This window comes from Anolis carolinensis, chromosome 1 (assembly GCF_035594765.1).
Source record: "Anolis carolinensis isolate JA03-04 chromosome 1, rAnoCar3.1.pri, whole genome shotgun sequence".
NCBI classification, from domain to species: domain Eukaryota; kingdom Metazoa; phylum Chordata; class Lepidosauria; order Squamata; family Dactyloidae; genus Anolis; species Anolis carolinensis.
The window spans coordinates 77,151,877-77,171,944 of record NC_085841.1 but is presented as its reverse complement, the minus strand read 5'-3'; the positions used below and the strand labels follow the sequence as shown (position 1 = coordinate 77,171,944).

The 20,068-nt window shown below is 38.0% G+C and overlaps 1 protein-coding gene across 3 annotated transcripts in view; it reads left to right on the top strand.

The window, feature by feature from the left end:
- tab2 (TGF-beta activated kinase 1 (MAP3K7) binding protein 2) overlaps positions 1-20,068 on the top strand; it is a 58,037-nt gene that overhangs the window by 20,429 nt on the left and 17,540 nt on the right. For all 3 annotated transcript variants that reach the window (XM_062977480.1, XM_062977469.1, XM_062977474.1), the window contains 2 exons: positions 15,646-15,836; positions 17,712-19,215. In XM_062977480.1, the coding sequence (XP_062833550.1) occupies positions 15,735-15,836; positions 17,712-19,215 (1,606 nt within the window). In that variant the 5' untranslated portion in view covers positions 15,646-15,734. The remainder of the gene's footprint in view (positions 1-15,645; positions 15,837-17,711; positions 19,216-20,068) is intronic.

Genomic DNA, 20,068 nt, shown 5'->3' with positions numbered 1-20,068 from the left:
CACTTTTTCCCCATTTTAGAGGCTCCAAAAAAAGGGATGCACCTTACAGTCAATGGCATCTTAGAGTTGCTGGGTTTTGTTTTTTATTATTATTATTGTTGTTGTTGTTGTTGTTTTACCTGCTCTGCATGACATTTAGTGGGCTATGCATTTGGATATGTACCTGAAATGTGCATTCTGAACCATTACTCCAAGTAGTTGTTTGTAACTGCTTACAGATTAACATGGATTGAGTTCAGTTGAATATCTTGCTGCATCATCTAGTAGGAAATGAAACTTATGCCAGCTCCATTGACTGCCAGTTTGTTGCCGAGCACAAGTCAAAATGCTGACTCTAGCCTATAAAGCCCTAAGCAGTTCCGGCCCAGCTTACTTGTCTGAACGTATCTCCCTCTATGATCCGCCTCAGAGGTTAAGGTCATCAGGGGAGGCCCTGCTCTCGATCCCACCACCCTCACAAGCGTAATTTGTGGGGATGAGAGACAGGCCTTCTCAGTGGTAGCCCCTTATCTGTGGAACTCCCTTCCTAGTGGAATCAGTTCAGCCCCCTCCCTTTTATCCTTTCAGAAAAAATCTCATAGCATGGCTGTGGGACCAGACATTCAAACAGCAAACGCAGCAATAATAATAAGTACAATTTATGTGACTGACAATGAATGGACCCCAGACTATGATTTAGACTTGTGCAATTTTTAAATGATGATTTTATAATTGATGTTTTAGTTACCTGTTTTTAATTGCATTGTTTGTATAACTGTTTGTTTTTGGCATCTAATGATTGCCGGTTATGAAGCCGCCCTGAGCCGTCCCCCCCCCCCCCAAAATCGGGGTAAGAAGGATGGGATACAAATGTATGAAATAATAATAATAATAATAATAATAATAATAATAATAATAATAAATAGGGAAATTGTGGGAATTTGGTATTTGGTATTTGTTTTTGCCTTTTTCCCCGCCATCCCAGCAATAGCAGATTGAGTGACAATGGCTGCCACAGCCAGATGCCAACATAAATAGCTATTTTCTAGTTGAAAGTCTACCCTTTCAGATTTAATGTAGCTGTGCTTTAGAGATAGTGAGTGAATTCTTGAATCATCATTATAGATTTTTCTACATTGTTGAGTTGCCAGTCTTACAAAAGGGAGAATGATCAGAATGATCGTTATTGTGTTTTCAATTGGAAAGTTGTTTGTGCAAAATAAATTAAAGAAATAATGTTACTAAAGTGGTTTATTCTTTATTCATCTCCTTTGGGGAGATAGGGCGGTTATGAATAAAGTTTATTTTCATTATTATTATTATTATTATTATTATTATTATTATTATTATTATTATTATTATTATTTGCTTCCTGCATGAAATCTTTTTCAAAGAGCATAACAGTTTAAATTTAGGTGTTTGTTTGAAGATTTTGAGCTTGCTCATTTGTCTGTTTCCTTCAAGATGCGCAATAGGGTTTGCTGCGTTAAGTAAACCACAGTATTAAAAAAATGTTTGAATTATATTTCCACGTCAGGAATTGACTATACCACCTCATTTAATGTGACGAACTGTTCATTTTGATCTTGGTAGTGACTTATTTTATGGAAAAATAGCAATTTTCAGCCCTTATTAGGAAGAAACTTAGTTTAAAAGCAAAAGGGAATAAGGAATGAAATGTTTGAAGTCTACCTCAGTGTGGTGTAACTTAGAACTTTGTTGGCAGTAACAATGCAGATTGCTTGCCCAGTGAAGATTTGTTTCCATGTCACACTAACAGAAAGATTGGTTTTTCATCCTCTCTCCATATTCTGATTGAAGAAAAGTTCTGTAGAATTCAAAAGCTTGCAAGCGATTTTATAAATGTTTATTATTCCTTTAAAAAAGTACTGTTTTAATGCAGCTAACTTTCCAATTGGACCCCCTAATAATTAGTCAATGTAGGTAGTAAACTAGGCAATTTTGATTTGCATATTAAAGACATTTCTCTAACCTTGGCATAAGGTTCTGTCTTGCAGATTAAACAGCGGAATCATGACTTAAGAGCACCCCAACTTAAGAGTGTTTTAACAGCCATCTCTTGGCCTGGTTTTTGCTTTGACATACAAGCAGAGGGAGCACTAGCGCCAAAGGGAGTGGTAGCGGCAGAGTACAGAGCTTTGGAGCTTCAAGGGAGCAGCCTTCGTGCCTCCGTGTCTTATGCTCTTGTCCACTTTGGGAGATTACTGTCCTCTTTGAGGAACTTTGGGTTAGTTGAATTTGTGTGGTTTTTAAACCTGGTATGTTTGGCTTGATAAACAGAGAGAGGGAGAGAGAGCAAGAGAATAAGGAGGCTGGAATGAGTACAGTAGGAAAAAAATAATGCTTCTACCTCTTCGCTTTGGGCTTTCTTGCCACAACTTTGTGCTTCTACTATTTTAAAGTTTATCTTTTTTTTATTGTTCCATGTGAATATGCGGGCTTTACCTTACTGTTACACTGGCCAACACACAAATTATGTTGCCTCAAATGTGCTTCCTTGCCCCAACTTTGTGCTTCTACCATTTAAAAGTTGATCTTTCTTTTTTATTGTTCCATGTGAATGTGCATTTATACATTATTTGTTCTTTTAAAAGTACATTTCCTTATTTAAAAACATGTAACAAAAATGGGGGGCTTCAGGGGCTGAAACAGATATAATAGCATTTCAGTGGAAAATTTGCTTTGAGAGAAGAATGTTTTGAGTTAAGAGCTTGGTCACAGAATGAATTAAACTCTTAAGTCAAGATATCACTGTAATCATAACATCTTATGAATTAATCAGTCGTGATATAATTATCTACAGTATATTTTTCCAAATATAGATTTCTGTTGTCAGATAGATTTCTGTTGGAACAGAGGCATGACTAAACTGACTTGATTTTGACCCACTTGTGTAGGTACTCCTAGACATTTTTTCCCATAAGATTTCCCCTTTTTATGAGTATGGCTTTAAGGCAACTCACTAAGACTTTGGAAGAAACTAACATACAGTAATATGGTTGTGTACATGATGCATGTAAAAATAACTGTGTAAATAAATAATTGCCTGTGTTTGACATTTTGATTTAGTTTTTTTTTTAATCCACAAGGCGAGAGTCATTCTTCAAGCTTAGCTCTCCAAATATCTGAAGCTGAGTAGGACAAGGAGTGTTTTGGTTTTGGTTTTCTTTTGTTTTGGGCTAGAGATGGAATTATATTGGTAAAATGGAACATTTTTGAAAGCAAATCCTATGCATCTCCCAAAAACAATATAGGATTTCTGGTCAAAAAGCAAGAACTCATTTGATTTTTCTTTAAAACCATTTAAAACCTTGTGGCTTCTTGTATTGGCACATATGCATTCAGCATGCACTGCTTAATCAAAAGCCAAAGAAGGTGTAATTTGATCTTTCAGCCACGTTTGGTAAATACTAGTTTGTGGGTACATTATGTTCTGCCGTTAAGAGAAAAATTTGCTGCCAAATATGTAAGTTTTTTTTTCTATCCACTGTTTCTTCCTCTACACTTAAAACAGTTAGGCAGAATTAACAACATTTGTGTGATACCGCTACTTTTAGTTGCTGTTTCTATTGAAAAGAATTTTGAAATTCTTACAAAATTTGTAGTGTTAGGTAAGGTCTGCCGCTTGCTGCTATTTACCAGCCTGTATTCTTCAGTGCCTAATAGTTTTTTGTTTGATTGCACATTCTTGCTTGCTCTTCAGGAAGTTATGTGAGAAGTGGTTAAGTCAGGAAAATTAAACTATATTTACTTGGTAGATATTGAAAAAACTATCAATTTTACCGCAAAGTTATAACTATCCATAGCCTTTTATACCATTTTATCTTAAAAGGATGAAGTCTACAAAGACTACTGCAGTGTAGGACAAAAATCATTACAAAAATATTTTAATTGGCAATTCCAGATTTTTCTTTCCTTCTTCCCTAGTAGTTTAACTCAACCCTGTTGCCTGCGGTAAATGCTTACAGGTTATGTAGAGTAGGACACGCTATCAGGATCTCTTATGCCCACCAACAGTAGTCAACCTGGACAAGACAGTACATTTGTTAAAAAAAAAACACCCGAATGTAATAGCCATTTCTCCTGTAGTCTGTACAAATCAGGTGAGTTTTGCAGACTGGAATGAGTTCCAGCTCATTTCACTGGACATACTGTGTTTCCCTGAAAATAAGACATCCCCAAAAAATAAGACCTAGTAGAGGTTTTGCTGAATTGCTAAATATAAGGCCTCCCCCGAAAGTAAGACCTAGCAAAGCTTTTGTTTGGAAGCATGACCGGCGCCCATCAAACAAAGCACCATAGCATGCAGGATTGGTAAATATACCAGTTGTATATGGAAATAATGGTAGTAACAAGACATTCTTGACGGGAGTCACAGTTTGTCTGGTTTAGTTATGTTGGTTTGTGATGACAACTACTGTACAGTATAGAATAAATGTTCATTTTTTGTTCAACAATAAATGTGAATTCTTCTTCATGGAAAAATAAGACAATCCCCTGAAAATAAGACCTAGAGCATCTTTGGGAGTAAAAAATAATATAAGACACTGTCTTATTTTCGGGGAAACATGGTAGTCCCCGATTCCCAACACGCCCCACAAGGGGCAATTTGATTTTTAAGTGGGGCAATTTGAGAATGATTTCCTAACATTGATTGTTTTGCATGTCTTATGGTTCTAGGGGCCTCATATACAGTATATATATTGTGACAGCCACAATTTTAAAATTAAAATCAGAATGTACACAGCGGACAACTGGAAACAATGGAAAGCGGAAAAGCCCACTCATAGAGAGGAGTAGTGAGAGCACACAGTTAGCTAGAAAATGTAGGAGCACAGAAAAGTGAGATAATTTTCGTTCCAAACATCCCACTTTTCTCAATGTTCTTTTAACATTAGAAGCTATACAGATATATAAAAACATTTTTGTTTTGCATATGAATGTAGCAAGAAATCTGTGAAAAAATCCAAAGCACAACTATTACTTTCATAGGTAAGTCAATAGTTTGTATGAAAAAAAAATTACAAAGATTATCATCTGCAAGAAAATTAACATCAGCTAACAGGATATTCTTGTAGATTTTCACCAAATACACGCGATAAAATTGGACGTTTTGGTGACCCTGAATTCAATGCAGATCAATTGTTCTTCGAATATTGCAACTGCCCACATCGTGATAGTTGTTGCATTTCATTACTTTATCAAGCACAATGTGTTTTTATTAGCAAAAGCTGCTATTTGTCAAATTTGAGCATAGAAATCTCACATTTTCTATTCTAGTGAATTTTTCCTGATATTTTGCTAGCTACTTAAAAAGACGTTGGGAATGTGAACTTGGTTCATGTTGTGGCCACACATGGGTACAGCTAGAAACCAGCATTTCAAATAATTCTTACTGTTTTTGAGAAGGGGTACCCCTGCCCCATCATTCCCACCGGCTTTTCCTGCCAACAGGAGCAGCTAAAACAAACTATAGATCCTCTGTGGCTAAGGAGCAGGTCAAGACTTATGATAAAACTCATACTAGCACTTGTTTGGCTTCTATAATAAGTTTTATAATAACTTTACTTTTATATCTCGCTTCCATCTCCCCAAGGGGACTTGGGGCATTTGTGTTTGTGTGTGTGCCTTCTAGTTGTAAGGCTTTATAGGGAATTTCATAGCCTGCAGCGCCTGATATTAGTTGACAGTTTCAGATCCAAGTACTAACCAGGAATAACTAACTGGAAGCAATAAAATGAATAAGTAAGCAAATGTTCCCCAAATCTTGGTTTTATCATGTTGCCTGGACTTTGATGAAAGAAACATTTAAAAAAATATACTGTAAATTTGAATAACTATAACGCTTTATGCAGGGAAATACAAGTGTATATAACACTTTCTTTGTGTGAAAAATTACTTTAGAATCATAGAATCATAGAATAGTAGAGTTGGAAGAGACCTCATGGGCCATCTAGTCCAACCCCCTTCCAAGAAGCAGGAAATCGCATTCAAAGCACCCCCGACAGATGGCCATCCAGCCTCTGTTTAAAAGCCTCCAAAGAAGGAGCCTTCACCACAGTCTGGGGGAGAGAGTTCCACTGCCGAACAGCCCTCACAGTGAGGAAGTTCTTCCTGATGTTCAGGTGGAATCTCCTTTCCTGTAGTTTGAAGCCATTGTTGCGTGTCCTAGTCTGCAGGGCAGCAGAAAACAAGCTTGCTCCCTCCTCCCTATGGCTTCCCCTCACATATTTGTACATGGCTATCATGTCTCCTCTCAGCCTTCTCTTCTGCAGGCTAAACATGCCCAGTTCTTTAAGCCTCTCCTCATAGGGCTTGTTCTCCAGACCTTTGATCATTTTAGTTGCCCTCCTCTGGACGCTCTCCAGCTTGTCAACATCTCCCTTCAACTGTGGTGCCCAAAATTGGACACAGTGTTCCAGGTGTGGTCTGACCAAGGCAGAGTAGAGGGGGAGCATGACTTCCCTGGATCTAGACGCTCTTCCCCTATTGATGCAGGCCAAAATCCCATTGGCTTTCTTAGCAGCCGCATCACATTGCTGGCTCATGTTTAACTTGTTGTCCACAAGGACTCCAAGATCTTTTTCACATGTACTGCTGTCTAGCCAGGTGTCCCCCATTCTGTATCTTTGATTTCCATTTTTTCTGCCGAAGTGAAGTATCTTGCATTTGTCCCTGTTGAATTTCATTTTGTTAGTTTCGGCCCATCTCTCTAGTCTGTCAAGATCGTTTTGAATTCTGCTCCTTTCTTCTGGAGTGTTGGCTATCCCTCTCAGTTTGGTGTCATCTGCAAACTTGATGATCGTGCCTTCTAACCCTTCGTCTAAGTCATTAATAAAGATGTTGAACAGAACCGGGCCCAGGACAGAACCCTGCGGCACTCCACTCATGACTTCTTTCCAAGATGAAGACGACGCATTGGTGAGCACCCTTTGGGTTCGTTCGCTTAGCCAATTACAGATCCACCTAACCGTAGTTTTGTCTAGCCCACATTTTACTAGTTTGTTTGCCAGAAGGTTGTGAGGGACTTTGTCGAAGGCCTTACTGAAATCCAGGTACGCTACATCTACGGCATTCCCTGTATCGACCCAACTCGTAACTCTGTCGTAAAAAGAGATCAGATTAGTCTGGCATGACTTGTTTTTGGTAAATCCGTGTTGACTATTAGCAGTGACTGCATCTGTTTCTAAGTGTTTGCAGACCACTTCCTTAATGATCTTTTCCAGAATCTTGCCTGGTATCGACGTGAGGCTGACCGGACGGTAATTGTTTGGGTCGTTCTTTTTTCCCTTCTTGAAGATAGGGACCACATTTGCCCTCCTCCAATCTGCTGGGACTTCTCCCGTTCTCCAAGAACTCTCAAATATGATCGCCAGTGGTTCTGAAATAACTTCCACTAGTTCCTTCAGTACTCTTGGATGTAGTTGATCTGGCCCTGGCGACTTGAATTCGTTTAGAGTGGCCAGGTGTTCCTGGACAACTTGTTTCCCTATTTGGGGTTGGATTTCCCCAAATCCTTCGTCCATTTCATGTTGCTGAGGTTGAAGATGGCTTTCTTTTTGTGAGAAGACCGAGGCAAAGAAGGTATTAAGCAGTTCTGCCTTTTCCCTGTCCCCTGTCCACTTTCCTCCTTGTTCTAGTGATTGAAACCTCTACTTAACTCAAGAGCGTCCCATTCTGCTGTACAAAATAAATAAAGACGTTTATCCTGAAAGAACCTTTATTGAAATTAGCTTTGGTTTCTGAATAGTAAGAGTATAGTCTAGATTTTCTCAGGCTTGGCATTCACCATGATGTAGGTTCTTCCATCTTGGAGTTGACTTGGTTATCAGCCCTACCTCTTCCCCCATTCCGAACTACCAAATTAAGAAAAATCTGAATCATGTTGTATTTGGAATGGTTGATGCATTCTCAGAGTAAAGCACATTTATAAGGAACCCATTTCCTGAATCCAGCGTTGAAAAGAAAAGTTGCCACTAATCTGTTTGGGCTCTACTTATGGTGCCAGTTCAAAAACTTTGGAAGTGTGACAAAACAGAGTTGAGCCCTGAGGTTGACTTAGAGGGAGACAATTGTTCCTGACCACCTGTTAACCAGTATCTCCATAGCCTATTGTGATGTTGAACACTCATTTGGAATAGCGACCATCTATTTTGACTGACTACCAAAACTAGCAAACAATTATTAGTCAGTAGCTACAATAATCACAACAGCTTATCTTATCATATAAAATCACCTGTTGATTTCATAGGGGTTTCTTAAAGGCAAGGAATGCTCAAGTGGTGATTTTGCCAGTTCCTTCCTTTAAAATATAGCCTATTGCACAGTCATGGGCAAACTTCAGCCCTCCAGGTATTTTGTACTTCTGCTCCCACAATGCTTAACAGCTGGTAAGATGGCTGGGATTTCTGGGAGTTGAAGTCCAAAACTGAAGTTTGCCCATGCCTGCTATAGCACCTAATATTGTTGGCAGTCTCCCATCCAAGTAAAAACCCAGGGCCAAGTCTTCTTAGCTTCTGAAATGAGATGGGAATTCAGCGGCATTTAAATTCTTTGCAGTTTGTATGTTACATGGCTATCAAGGTTATGTCAAGAGGCTGGGGGGGGGGGCAGCTTGAAGAGGCTGTTCCCAGTAGTGGCAGCAACCTCAGGGCTCAGTGGCACCCGGAGAAGAAAGAATTGTCTGGTTGATGAACCAGTCATTCCTGCTTAGCTGCAGATCCTGCCTCCCAGGTGGTCCTTGGGGTCTTTTGCTTTCCCCCATCCCCAGGCTTAGTCCCGTGTTGTCCCAACTGGCCTCATTCAAGAGAGCTTTAACCCCCCCCCCCCTTCGGTTTTGAACAACTCATGAATGAGGCCAGTTGGGAATCATGTAAGGCTGGCACATTTGCCAGCCGTGTCCTGGCAAAGGGGAGTGGCTTCCCAAACAGCCTTATTCATGCTGCCTGCCTCCCTGATGTGCTATGCCAGTACTGTTGTGTACTGGGCAATTTTTTTGGTAATACGCACCTTCAAAATTGAAGTTCACATTACATTTGCTGATGCATTATACTTGAGAAAATATTGTAGCACTTGTTTTAAGGACTTTGTTTCTCAGATGACTAACTTAAGTTACACTTGTGGAGTTTGTTTCTAAAAGGTACAAAATCAAAAAAGAAAAGAAAAGAAAAATGAATTATGGGTGGCAGAACTTAGTTGGCTAGGAGTAGAATGCACAGATCTAAATTATCAAAATGTATCAAATCAATTCAGTACAAAGCTTGGGAATTTGCATTTTATAGCAAAAGAATGCTATTCTCGTCATATTTTTTTCGATTCCTCTAAAATTTGGATGAGTTTGGTACCTTTTGGAAACAAACACCACATTTATTTCAAATAACCCACTCAAAGTACAGCTATGTCTTGACCCAGTCCATGTTTAGAATATTCCTCCTAACTTGCTGTCATTAAAGTTAGAGCTCAGCAGTATCCATATAATAGAGAAATTAAACCATAGTCCCCTTTTGACAACACACAAAGGTTTCTGTATGTTCAAGCTTTTTCTAAAGTTATATACCTTTGAACTATTGCTATATGTAAAAAGACATAGATGAGATAATGAAAATATAATTATCCATAATATTGTTGTAATCATATTTTTGGGTGCTTGAATGCTTAAATAAGGTACAGAATTGTCTATAGATGGTTAATCATTTGAGGCTTCATCTGTGTTAGGTGATCAAATATAAATGATTGATAGTGTTGCATTTCTAGTTTTGAAAAGCATTGATAAATCTGATACTTAGTCAGTATAGACTTCATCTTCTAAATTCTTTCTTGTGTTTTTTAAAAAAAAATGTTGGGGAAGAGTTGACTAACATATAGCATACACTTTTCTAGCCTACAGCCCAGTTCAAAGCATGTATGAAATGTTGTCCAAAGTTTTGACTATAAATACAATACACAGAACTTAAGTGCATGAATGGAGGCAGTTTAGCCGAAGTACAAATAAGTACTGGCACTGACAGTTATATTGTGGACATAACCTGTTCACAAAAGCATTGCTTTTAGCACAACTATTCTGCCCAGTTATCATCCCAATTCAAGTATCTGATGATGGAGTGGAACTTCAAGTTGCCTGCTCTATGTGACATTTTCTCTCCCCATGCCCACACACACTACAGCATATTGTCAGCAAACATCACTGTTTATTTCTTAAATTTAAAATTCAATAGAGCAAAAACAGATATGTCAATCAGTTTGTAAGAAAAGCGTTGAGCACTTCCAAAGCACAACAAAAATTTAAAAACAAAAGTACTGTATATACTCGAGTATAAGCCTAGTTTTTCAGCCTTTTTTTTTTTGAAGACTGAAAAAAAACTCCTAGGCTTATACTCGGGTGAGGGTCCTGGTTGGCTTATATTTGGATCAGCTTATACTCAAGAATATATGGTACATTTATTATTTTTCTCTATTATTGGTATTATTACATTTATTATTTTTCTCTATTATTGTTGCTACTATTACATTTATATTACTCTATAATTTATTAATAATAATACATTTATTATTTCACTCCAATCTTATTATTATTGCATTTATTTTTTTACTCTATATATTATTACATGTATTATTTTCCTGTATTTATTATTATTATTATTATTATTATTATTATTATTATTATTACATGTATTATTTTACTCTTATTATTATTAAAAGGATACATAAGCACATTTACACTGAAGGTGGTTAGAATCATGATTTAATCTGAGTTGGACAGTCTTATCTTAAATTTGAGCTATATGTAAATATTCAAAAACATTTAACCTACGGATGCCTCAATTAATGTAATTTTCTTGGTATCTATTTTTATTTCTGAAATTTACCACCCTCGGCTTATACTGGAGTCAGTGTTTTCCCAGTTTTTTGTAGTAAAATTAGGTGCCTCAGCTTATATTCGGGTTGGCTTATACTCATGTATATACAGGTATATTTTCTCCCTCTTATCCTCATTGTCCTACTTACTAACACAGAACTTTTATCTGTGAATAATTGTGTGTGTGTGTGTGTGTGTGTGTATTCCTATTGTGAACACCTGTGTAATTTGTCTTGATTGATGACTTGCTCTTTTAAAAAAGCTTGGTTTCTGAACTGGAAGTTACATGCAAGATGTACAACAACACTTATTTTCATTATTATGTTTGAAAATTGAACATTGAAAATTATATATACAGAGTATTTTTAAAAGATGGGCCCATTTCTTCAATATGAATGAAACTCTTACCACTTGAACGTTAAAAGATTATCACTAGATGCCTCTCCCAGTGCACAAATAGCTCCGAGCCTCAGTCATTTGCATGATGCCGACCCCATAACATCAGGTCTTATGATATATTATCCATTTGCAAAGTTGTTTTTAGATTTGGTTCTGGCTCAAAAAGTTTAGCAAAACTTGATAATTCAATAAACCATTTGTTACTCTTTATGTAATTGGAAAATGTCATCATCGTGAAATATACTGCTTTGAAATTGAGTCCATCACTTTGAAATGCCCTATATTACATGCAAGCTTTTGTATGTTGTACAAAAGCAATTAAAAATAAAACCTTTCCAATATAAATGTTTTCCCCCCAAAATACAGAAGGATCCAGAAAAGTGTGTGTGTACACGACTATGACTGGTCACACAGCCAGTTCTTACTTTGTTGTAGCTGGTCTTGGTGTTGGAAATACAAACTATTTTCTCAGCTGATAAATAGAGTGTAGCTCTGGAAAAGGCGAACGCTGCATCAAAAAAAAAAGTTTTTTGCTTTAGATGACATTCCGCAGAGTAAAAATACATTAAGATATATTACATTTCTGTTAAGATTTTTTTAATCTTTTGTTCATTAGCAGTCTCCGTAATGCTGTCAATATATATGAAAACAGTAATAATTGTTAAAACACAAAAAAGGAAAAAAAAACTTTTTAAAAACACGACAGAATGTACATCAAATATAGCATCATTAAGTGTATTTTCAAGCAACTAATGTTCACATGTTCTCTGAACATGCTCAGTAAAGAACTAGATTTCTTTAGAGCAGAGCTTTCCAAACTGTGTTGTGACACATTAGTGTGCCAGCTGCAGTATGTAGGTGCATCATGTAAGCTTAACATGAAATGACAAAAATCTTGGAAATGTGTGTTATTACCTTACAAATCATATATATTTTAAAATATAAATGAAAGGTGGTCTTGAGATATGTTGTGTCCCCATACATTACGTTATCAGAGTTCATATATGTGTCTGTGTCTCTTATAAGGAGTTGGTTTAACTTTAACCTCTGGTTTGCTACTAAAATTGAATTACTATGTCGTTAAATGGTGCAAGCCTAAAAAATGTGTCACCAACATGCAATGCCTGGAAAGCTGTCCTTCAGAGCTTGGCATTCAAAAATCTGCACATTGTTAACAAAGTTTATGTTGTGAATGAGTCTTCTGAGGCTGTGAGTGATAATGGAGGGATCAGGAGAGGAAGGAAGAACCCTCGCGAGGAGTGCTCGCTGGAAGATTTATACAGGAAGAGAATCAGGGAGATTGATGAGGAGTCTTCTGAGGAAGATTCATGTGGGGACTTGGGAGGGGATCTTGAGCTGGAAATGGATGTTGAGGAACCAGTGGTGATGGAGGAAGTTAGCATAGATTGGGCACGGGCTTCGGAGGATCTTGGGGAGGAATCTGGGCCCATGGATGCTGTAAATGTTGGAGAGACTTGGGTATCTTCAGAAGCAGATCCCACATGGTCTGCCTGGAGGAATGAGGGTAGTTCCACAGGTGTGGATAGAGTTGGGTGTGGGCAGGATGATCTTGACTCTGATGAGGAGTTTGGGACGCCTGATCCAAGGGCGTTGGCTGTTTGGAGCTCAGATTCTGATGAGGAGTTTGGGACACCTGATCCAAGGGCATTAGAGGTTTGGACGCCCAAGGAAACCTAAATAAATTGGGGATGTTGCGTCACTATGCTTTGCGTGTGGCAAGGTGTTGCTGGGCGCCATTGAGTTTCCTGTATGTGATTCTGAAGACTGGCTTGGGACTTTGCAACAGATGTAAGTTTGATCCGGGTTATTCTGCAACGGAGGGCTGGAATTGTGTGGGTTTCCCTGGACTGCACTGTTATTAGTATTTTGCATTAGCTGCTGTTCGCCTCCGTTGTCTTGGCTCTGTGTGCCATTCCATGACGTGGACCTTCTTGTGACGACTTCACCCCTTGGACCTTGGACTGGAATACAGCTCGGCTTATCTCTTCGCTCCCAAACTCGGCTTGGCGTCATTCCTGTCTTTGTGGCTGTCTACTGTTGCTGACTACTGGCTTTGTTTCCAACCCTGATGCATTCTCCTTATCCCAACTTCGGGCCGGCTTGACTAAGTTGCAGCATTCTGCTCCTTTAACTTCTGGCTCGCCGTTTGTCTTTGCAGCGGTTTGCCGCTAACTCTTCAGTGTCTTCCAGTTTCGCTTGTTTTTGCCGGTCACCGCAAAGAGCTTTTTAGCCCAGTTTGGGTTCTTGTTTCAGTTTGGAATCGCTGTTGTACTTCTGGGTTTTGGGAAAGTTTTTGGGGCTTCATAACTGTTTACTTTTGTTTGTTTTGCCATTTTAAGTCCGTTTTGAGCTTTTGGGCTGAGTTCCAGTATTCTATGTTAAATCCGGATTATATCTCTGGTTAATCTGGATTATATGACAATTAATGCTTTTGGCATTTTTCCTGCTTTGACTGCCTAATAACACTGAAGATTAAGTGTTTCAAGTCTCTGTTAATTTACTGGACTATTTTTGGACTATTACTTTAATAAACTATATTTTGGCTCTCAGTTGGCGTCTGACCTTTGACAGTTTAATTTCAGATTTCCATTCTTCATATCTCTTCGGCCAGAGCAGTTGTTTAGAAACCCTTTCCCCAACAATTATAGGGTGTGGACAAATTCTTAAGAATATCCCATTCAAAATAATGTGTGAAAGGGATGGATAATAGTTTTGCCTTCCAAATGTTGTGGGGCTTGCAGCTTCCATCATACTTTACTATTTGCTATGTGGCTTGGACCTGATGTGAATTCTCTGGAGATGTGACCCTGGCTTACTTCTCCCTGGCTTTTGCAGAAGCTATGAAGCATTGCTTCCATGTCCTGTAAATATTTTTGCTCAAGACAGGTGTAAACCCTTCCCTTCCTGAAATTCTTTGCAGCTGGAGAACTTAGGAGAGGCTTGCTCTCTTTCCTTTCTCATTGAATATTTGTGACCACATGTAATGATTGACTATTATACCTGACCAAAATGTATAGACTGTCCGCTCTGTTTAAATAAACCTTAGTTAGAAAACTATGTGCTCACCACAACTGTTTGTTTCTGAATTGTTGTAGCTAAATGGACCATCTTGTTAGTTGATTCATGTAGTATTTCATTGAAATATAGACTTGATTTCAAAGAGAAATAATCGGTAGGAAAAGAGAAGACATTGAATGGGCTGTCACCTTGACACAGTAGTAGTAAAATTCTCCTGGTCCCTCCACTCCCCAAAAATGTTATTTTAAAATATATGTATATTTAAAGTAAAAATGTCCTCATGGCAATTTAGTCACGGGTTAAGACTCCCTTTGACTATTTTAGCCCCACGAAAGGCCTTTTTTCATCCTAAAGTGAAATGGAACATCCAGTTTATTTCCTTATTGAAAAAAAAATCCTGGGTCTAAAATATGGCAAAAATGCTGCCATTAAGGGGAAATAAAAGCTATTTTAATAAATTTTTTCCAATGAAAGGGTTAATTATTGGGGCAACGACCTTTCATTCTTGTATTGAATTGAGATCTGGTGCAGCCTCAAAACTTGTGGCAGTTCATGAATTCTAAATATCTTTCCACCCTTAGGAAAATAACTTGTTAACATAAGGTTCTGAAAACACGTGTTGTGCTACTTGTGGCATGGTTCCCAGTAGAAACCTGGAGTTTTATCTCATTTTAGATACTGTTGTACGATTGTTTATGGTTCCTCTGTCATAACTTTAATGAAGCTTAGTTTTGAAGTTTCATGCACATCAAGCTTACCTTCTTTGTACTATATTCAAATGTACATGAGGATTTATCTTTCAAGTGCCTTTTCTAATTACATTTGCCGCTATACATCTACCTTCTTGTGAATTGGTTTTCATTAGTGTGACATTTTTAAAAACAGTGACAAAGGGAGCAACAGGCAACAGGAAATTTTGTATTGTCCTGTATGAGCCTGCCTAAGCTTTAATGTTTTTTCTCTAGGTTTTTCTCCTGAGTTCTACCACCTCTACACACATCTGCTGGTAATATGCAGAAGCTGATATCTTAGACTTTGGAACTCCCTTCACAGGGAGGCTAGGAGGCTTTCTTCCTTGCTGTCCTGCTGTCAGCTGTTGAAATAAATGGCTTTAATTCTATCATAATGCAATCATTTTACATATGCTTTTATCTTTATTTTAACTGTTTTGTGCCACCCTGAATCCCAGTTTTTTGGAAATGCTAGGCTATAAGTGAATTGAAATTGATCATTATGAGATAATATCAATCACTAATATTATCATTGTGAAGAGACACGTTGTTTGTATTGAGAGAGCTGCGCTCAGAAGGATGTAATCCTTATTTTTATCATGTTTTCATTTTACTTTTCAGAAAATGCTGGGACAGAAGAGATGATTGTTAATTTACACTGAGGCCTGGAACTGCCTATTGAACAAAAGTCCTGACCAGGCAACATACGAATGGCCCAAGGAAGTCACCAAATTGATTTTCAGGTTTTACATGACCTGCGCCAAAAGTTTCCTGAGGTACCTGAAGTTGTTGTGTCCAGGTGCATGTTACAGGTCAGTGCTATGTTGTTACTGTAAGCACTTCAGTGTAGTGTAGATAGTTAAAATAGTTCGCAAAGGCTAACTTGTAGTAAAGTTTAGAAACACCTTTTATAATGGTTGTTATCTCATTCCAGTATTTAATTTTTCTTTTTTGTATTCTTTCATTTTGTTTGTCTGTCATCTTACACATTCTTTTGAATACAATTTTTACTCAAATCTAATGTTCACTTATTTTAGCTAAATAACATCTCCAAAATTAGGGTGCAAAATTAGGATTTGCATAATATGACAATCTCAGTGCTGAGCCAAATCCAAAGGGGAAGCTGCTTTAAGAGCTCCTATTTAAGGGAAGCCATTTCTCATTTTAATTGTTATGGCTCAGTGCTATGCAATGCTGGAACTTGTAATTTGGTGAGACATCAGTATTCTTTGGCAGCCCCCATGATCCCAAACTACAGCCCCCACAACCCCATAGCATTGAGCCAGAGCAGTGAATGTTAATTCATTCTACAGCATAGATGCACTTTGAGAATTTTCCATTGCTGAAAGCTTTGGTGTTCTAACACTTTGGTTTTTAATGCACTTTTTGCCACTGTGCATTACATTCACCAGCAAATACTTTGTTTTGGTTTCAGGGTTTTGTAAATTGAGGTGCACATTAGATTCGATGGTGCATTGCATTGAGTAAATACGGGTATTTATGTTTCTGCATTTCTGTGACCTCAGATATTAAGAAACATACAGAGATACTTTTATGAAAACTTCATATGAAGTATTTACCATTACCATCACTGGATTGTACGTGTTTTTGATCTGGCCCCATGCTAGAGTTTGTCATTGGTGAGAAGTTAAGAATTTGAAGTGTTTCTGCAGATACCTCTGCAGTGGCAGTCTTATTATTATTATTATTATTATTATTATTAATACTGTAATAATAAGAAAAAGAATAATTTATTTTTCTTCCACTTTTCTCTTATGGGTGGGACTCATAGGGTGCCTTGGGATAAGATGAAACTGTTATCTTTAGCTTTCCTCCATTTTCTATCAGTTTAGTCATGTTCCTTTTCGTAAACTACAACATGGGAAATGGGGTGCCTTAGCTACTCATGTCTATGTAAACCTATTTCCAATACACTTGTTAAGTAGAAATAACTATTTAGAAATATTTTTGTGTCTTTAATATGAATTCTTATTTTCTTAGTTTGGAATGCTGCTTATAATTTTCTGTGCACTTAAAAGTGTAGTTTTTTGTTTTAATGTAGTTTTTTGAAATAGCATGTTGCTGGAAGTTTGTTAAGTCTTTATGAAATGCCAAATTGATCTTTCTTCAAAAGGAAGACATTTGGAACATTTATTTAGCCAAAGATGGTGTGTGTGCACACTCCCCTGCAGACCCAGGAGTGTGGATTTCCTACCATATTGTTGAGTAAATTCATAGTCATATAAAGCAAAGAACATTCTTTGCTGTGCACATCCCTCTTCCTCTCTCGTACACAAACATCATGCTCTGCAACTACCAAGACTTGTTATTTAATTGTACTTCTCAAATATTAATGTTATTGTTTCTCAATCCTTTTAATAAAAATAGTCTTCGTCAGTAAAGCAGAGGTTTACACGATCAGTTGCTTGTGGATGTATGTTTATGTCCTAACTTCAGTCTTCCATCTTGTTTGCCCAAAGTCCTCCTTTAACCCCAACCAGAAAAACAAAAGCTATTCTTAATTTTATATAGCATGTTTTTCTCCTTCTCTCCTTGGTTTCCCCCCATTTTTAACCCTGTCTTCATATAGCATGTTTTTGAAATCCGGTGTTAAAATTAAATTTTAGAATTAAACATGTTGAAACTATTTAATTTTTGTTAATACTTACTTTTGCAATTTCTTATAGAATAATAATAACTTGGATGCGTGCTGTGCAGTTCTCTCCAAGGAGAGCACAAAATATCTCTACGGTGAAGGAGACATCGGTTTTTCAGATGATTCTGGGATTTCCAGTCTGCGAAATCACATGACATCCCTTAATTTGGATCTACAGTCACAGAATGTGATTCTCCATGGAAGAGAAGGGAGTAGAATGAATGGAAGTAGGACTTTAGCTCATAGCATTAGTGATGGACACCTTCAGACCAGCCAGTCCAACAGCGAACTGTTTCATCATGAGCCACAGACTGCTCCAGTGCAAGTTCCACAGGGATTCTTTGGCATATCTAATACTGTTAGTACTTCCAACCCAGGGCCACATTTTGGATTTCACTTGGGCAGCAAAGGAACACCTGGTTTGGTTCAACAAACACCTAGATTCAACCCTATTATGGTAACCTTAGCTCCAAATATTCAGCCTGGTCGGAATACGCCTACGTCTTTGCACATACATGGTGTACCTCCATTAAATCATCCACAAGGCAATTCTATCTATATTAGACCTTATATCACAAATCCAAGTGGTACAACTCGCCAGAGTAATCAAAATCCTGGATGGACGTCTCAGTTTAATCCTCTGCATTCTCAACAAAATTTCCAGCCTTCACATCCAAATCCCTGGACAGCTGTTCCCACAACCAGTTCCTCATCACATACCTCATCACAACAAGCAGCACAGCCAAACCAGCAAGGCCATCAGACCTCCCACGTCTATATGCCTATAAGTTCTCCTACAACTCCACAAGCGCCTACAGTTCATTCATCTGGTAGTTCACAATCTTCCTCTGCTCAGAGCCAATACAATATTCAAAATATCTCAACAGGACCTCGTAAAAATCAAATTGAAATTAAACTTGAACCTCCACAGAGAAATAGCTCTTCAAAACTGCGCTCAACTGGCCCTCGCTCATCTTCAAATTCTTCTTCCAATAACAGCCAGACTTTAAGTAGAAGTCAGCCTACTGTTTACATAGCTGCCAGTCCACCAAATACTGATGAGATTATCACACGAAGTCAGCCTAAGGTCTACATTTCAGCAAATGCCTCAACAGGAGATGAGCAACATGTACGGAATCAACCCACCCTTTTCATATCAACCAACCCAGGAGTTACTGCCACCTCTAGGAATATGTCTGGTCAAGTAAGCATGGGACCTGCGTTTATTCACCACCACCCTCCCAAAAGCAGAGCGGTGGGCAACAATGCCACTGCAACATCTCCCAGAGTGGTGGTTACACAGCCTAACACAAAATACACTTTTAAAATTACTGTGTCTCCAAATAAACCTCCTGCAGTTTCACCTGGTGTGGTGTCCCCAACATTTGAACCTACAAATCTTCTAAACCTTCCTGATCACTTTGCAGAAACGGAAGGTATCCAACACCTTACTGACCCTGTTTTAGCACATGTCGATAGGATTAGTGAGGCGCGGAAACTGAGTATGGGATCTGATGATGCTGCCTATACACAAGGTAATAACTTTCTGACAATTGTAGAGATGCAACTGTTATTTCAGTCAATTTATTATTATATGTCTTTATTGGATAATCTGCAAAGCCACATTTTAAACTGCACATTTTCTCAAGGTGACATGTTGTTCACCTTCAATTCATTTCCAACTTGTGGCGAGCTTAAGTGAACCTTTCATGGGATTTTGTTGGCACAACTTGTTCAGAAATGATTTGGAATGTGGTCTGATGAACTTAAAGGAAATATGCAGGAGGAAGTATCTGCAGACACTTCCTCTGCATCATCTCAGCATGACATGCAGACTACATGATTTTAACATTTCATGTTTCTAACCATCTTTACTTTAATAAAGAAACCTTTGGTTACAAAATCGAACACAGAGAACACTGTGCCTTTTCTGTTGGCATAACAAAAGTGGTGGTGATAGTGTGCCATTTCATGCAGTTTCTGATTTACAGTGACCCTGAGGTGAAGCTGACCCAGAGTTTTCTTGGCAAGATTTATTCAGAGGGAGTTTCTCTTGCTTTTCTCTGAAATGAAGAGAGAGTGACCTGTTATCAATTGAGTTTACAGGATTCAAACACTGGGGATCCTAAGTCATAGTCTAGCGCTCAAACCATTACACCACCCCAAGATGCAACACAGGCAGTCCCCTGGTTATGAACAAGATGGGTTTTGTAGATTTGTTCTTAAATTGAAGTTGTATGTAAGTTGGAAGACGTACATTTTAAAGTTGTATTTGTGTAGTTTTGGATATAATAAGAAACACCCCTTTAGCATTTGTTTTGTTGCCTATGCTGTTCAGAAGAGTTCACCTCACTTTCTGTCCATGATAGCAGGATTTTGAAAATTTTG